The sequence below is a fragment of the Atta cephalotes genome, assembly GCF_000143395.1.
Source record: "Atta cephalotes unplaced genomic scaffold scaffold00006, whole genome shotgun sequence".
In the NCBI taxonomy this organism is placed as follows: Eukaryota; Metazoa; Arthropoda; class Insecta; order Hymenoptera; family Formicidae; genus Atta; species Atta cephalotes.
This window is the reverse complement of record NW_012130070.1, coordinates 74578-76980: the sequence shown is the minus strand read 5'-3', so window position 1 is coordinate 76980 and position 2403 is coordinate 74578. Positions and strand designations below refer to the sequence as shown.

General features: G+C 26.5%; 1 protein-coding gene across 1 annotated transcript in view; it reads left to right on the top strand.

Moving 5' to 3' along the window:
* The window catches only part of LOC105626657 (UDP-glucuronosyltransferase 2C1-like), a 157306-nt gene extending 155493 nt beyond the window's left edge, over window positions 1-1813 (top strand). The window contains exon 8 of the mRNA XM_012207951.1: window positions 1507-1813. Within this exon, the coding sequence (XP_012063341.1) occupies window positions 1507-1813 (307 nt within the window). The remainder of the gene's footprint in view (window positions 1-1506) is intronic.
* The last annotated feature ends 590 nt before the right edge of the window (window positions 1814-2403 follow it).

The following is a 2403-nucleotide window of genomic DNA, read 5'->3' as shown; positions in this document are numbered from 1 at the left end:
TATATATATATCCACAAGAGAGTTTAAAACTTTCGCAGTTTTAACAATTAGCATTGATTCGTAACCCTTCTTCTTTTATTTTTAGTTGTTTTATTCAACTAAACTTGTATTATTTTATTTCATTTTATAAGTAAAATGCATTGTAATTATGAAATAATTATCAGCTATAATTTTTAAGAAAATTAATTTAGCCGTAAGAGAATTATTGATATTTATTACACAGTACAATACACATTTCTTCCTGTGAAAAAATCAAAGAGATTCTGAAAGTAGATGTAAAAAAAATACCCATGTCTCGACGTTTTAACAGATCATTAACATTTTTTAACATTTTGCAGCCATTTATCGTATTTGCTTTATATTGGCTTTTTACAATTATTTTAAATTATATAATCATTTTTTTAAATAATTAATTGATGTTTTTGCACGTGAAATTATGTGATGAGTCCGAATACAAAAAAAAACAACTGAGAATTTTTTTTCATATTTTTGTACAATAATAATAATACCTATCTTATAATAAAAATTATTATAAGAATTAAGAAGAATAATTATTATAAGAATCTTGATTGTTTGATTTGCCGTTTGTATGATTTTTATATCACGAATAGACCAACATTATTTATCAAGCTTATGTCTGATATTTTTTCTTTTGAAGCTTTTCTCAATGATCGCAATATCTAGATAAAAGTGTTCACCATGTTCATTACTGAATTCACTCAAATTTGGTGAAAAAAATCAAAATGATTGTGAAGAAAGTGTATTTTGAGCGACATGTTAACTTTCATTGCATAAAAAACCAAAATCATTTCAGCAACAATTTTTTTGTAATTGTCGGCTTTTTTATTGCCCAGAAAATTTTCGATGACTAGTAAACCATTCTATGCTCGTTTTTCCACTGTATTCAATAATTTACGGATTTATTTTCATTTTTTATCAATTTTGATATATCTGGACTATTAAATACAATAAGTGAATAAGATTAACTGAATAAAAATTTAAAATAAATGAACTGATAAAAGCAATGTTGAAATCAATTTACCTATTTCGATTTTTACTATGAACAATTTTAGAAATATTGTGTGCAATAACTGAAAAGCTTTGCCAGAAGGATCAAGTGCTCGAACAAAATTATGAATGAGACAGTTTGTGAAGCGGCAAAATTATTTTCCTTGGATCAATCAATGATACGTGATCGACAATGTCGAAGTAAGTCAATACCGAGACACAGGTATACTTTTCTAACATCTACTTTCAGAATCTCTTTAAGTTTTTCATGGAAAGAACCTGTGCTATACAGTATTATAAAAAGATATGATTTGATGATACTTAAAAAATGTTAACGACTTGATCTGGTAAAACACAAAACACGAGTATTTTTTTTTACATTTACTTTTTTTACATTTACTTGAGAATCTTTTTGATTTTTTATGAGAAAAAAATCGATTTTTGTTGTATTGTATTATAGAATATGATTTTGACATCATGCTAAAATTGTAATTACAGGTATTTGAACAATATCAAAACAATGTCAGCAATAGTACAGGACGAATTAGTGAAACCTATTGACAGAGCGGCGTGGCATGTGGAACACGTATTGAAATTTCCAAACTCGAGACATTTACGATATCATGGACATGATATGTCATGGATACATTATTACGCTACATATCTATGCTTAGGTATAGGTTTCGTTTTGTTATTATACATCTATTATATATTGTATAACAAAATTATTAGTCCTTTTGTAAAAATGACATGCCTAAGTAACTTAAAACAATGGATAAATAATTTGAAACGAAAACTCGATTAAATATAAATGTACGAAACAATGAAAAAAAAAATTGATCATATGCGATTAAGAGAAAATTTCTTTGCATTATTTTTATAATTTGTATATGTATAACAATATATATATATAATAAATAAATGAATAATATATTGGCAGAGAAATCTGTATCTTTTATTTATACTTTTGCAGAAAATAAAATGGTTATGTTTACACAGTGCATTTAATCCGCGACCTATAAGATAGATGTCTTTGTTTAATCTGTAGGTTAAGCACATAGTATAAACATATTCTATGTCTAAAATGCAGACATAAAATGTCCTCAAGGAGCATCATTGAGATGTTTTTTTAGATATCATAAAGATGTCCTCAAGACACAAATTTGTAGAGAATTGGTTCATTCATCAAAAGTTACGCCTTCTATCTGCTTTTTTTAGTTGAGACTCCTGCACCGAGAAGAAAGAGCGTATTGCATTAATTGGATTTTTGTAAAAAAGTTAAGTCTTAAGGCCGACATGTTGAATGTATTCGAGACAAGGCAATAAAATTTTCTTCCTATATAAAATCGAGAAGCAATTATTGTATCAAAATAATGTTTGTACAATAAAACGTTT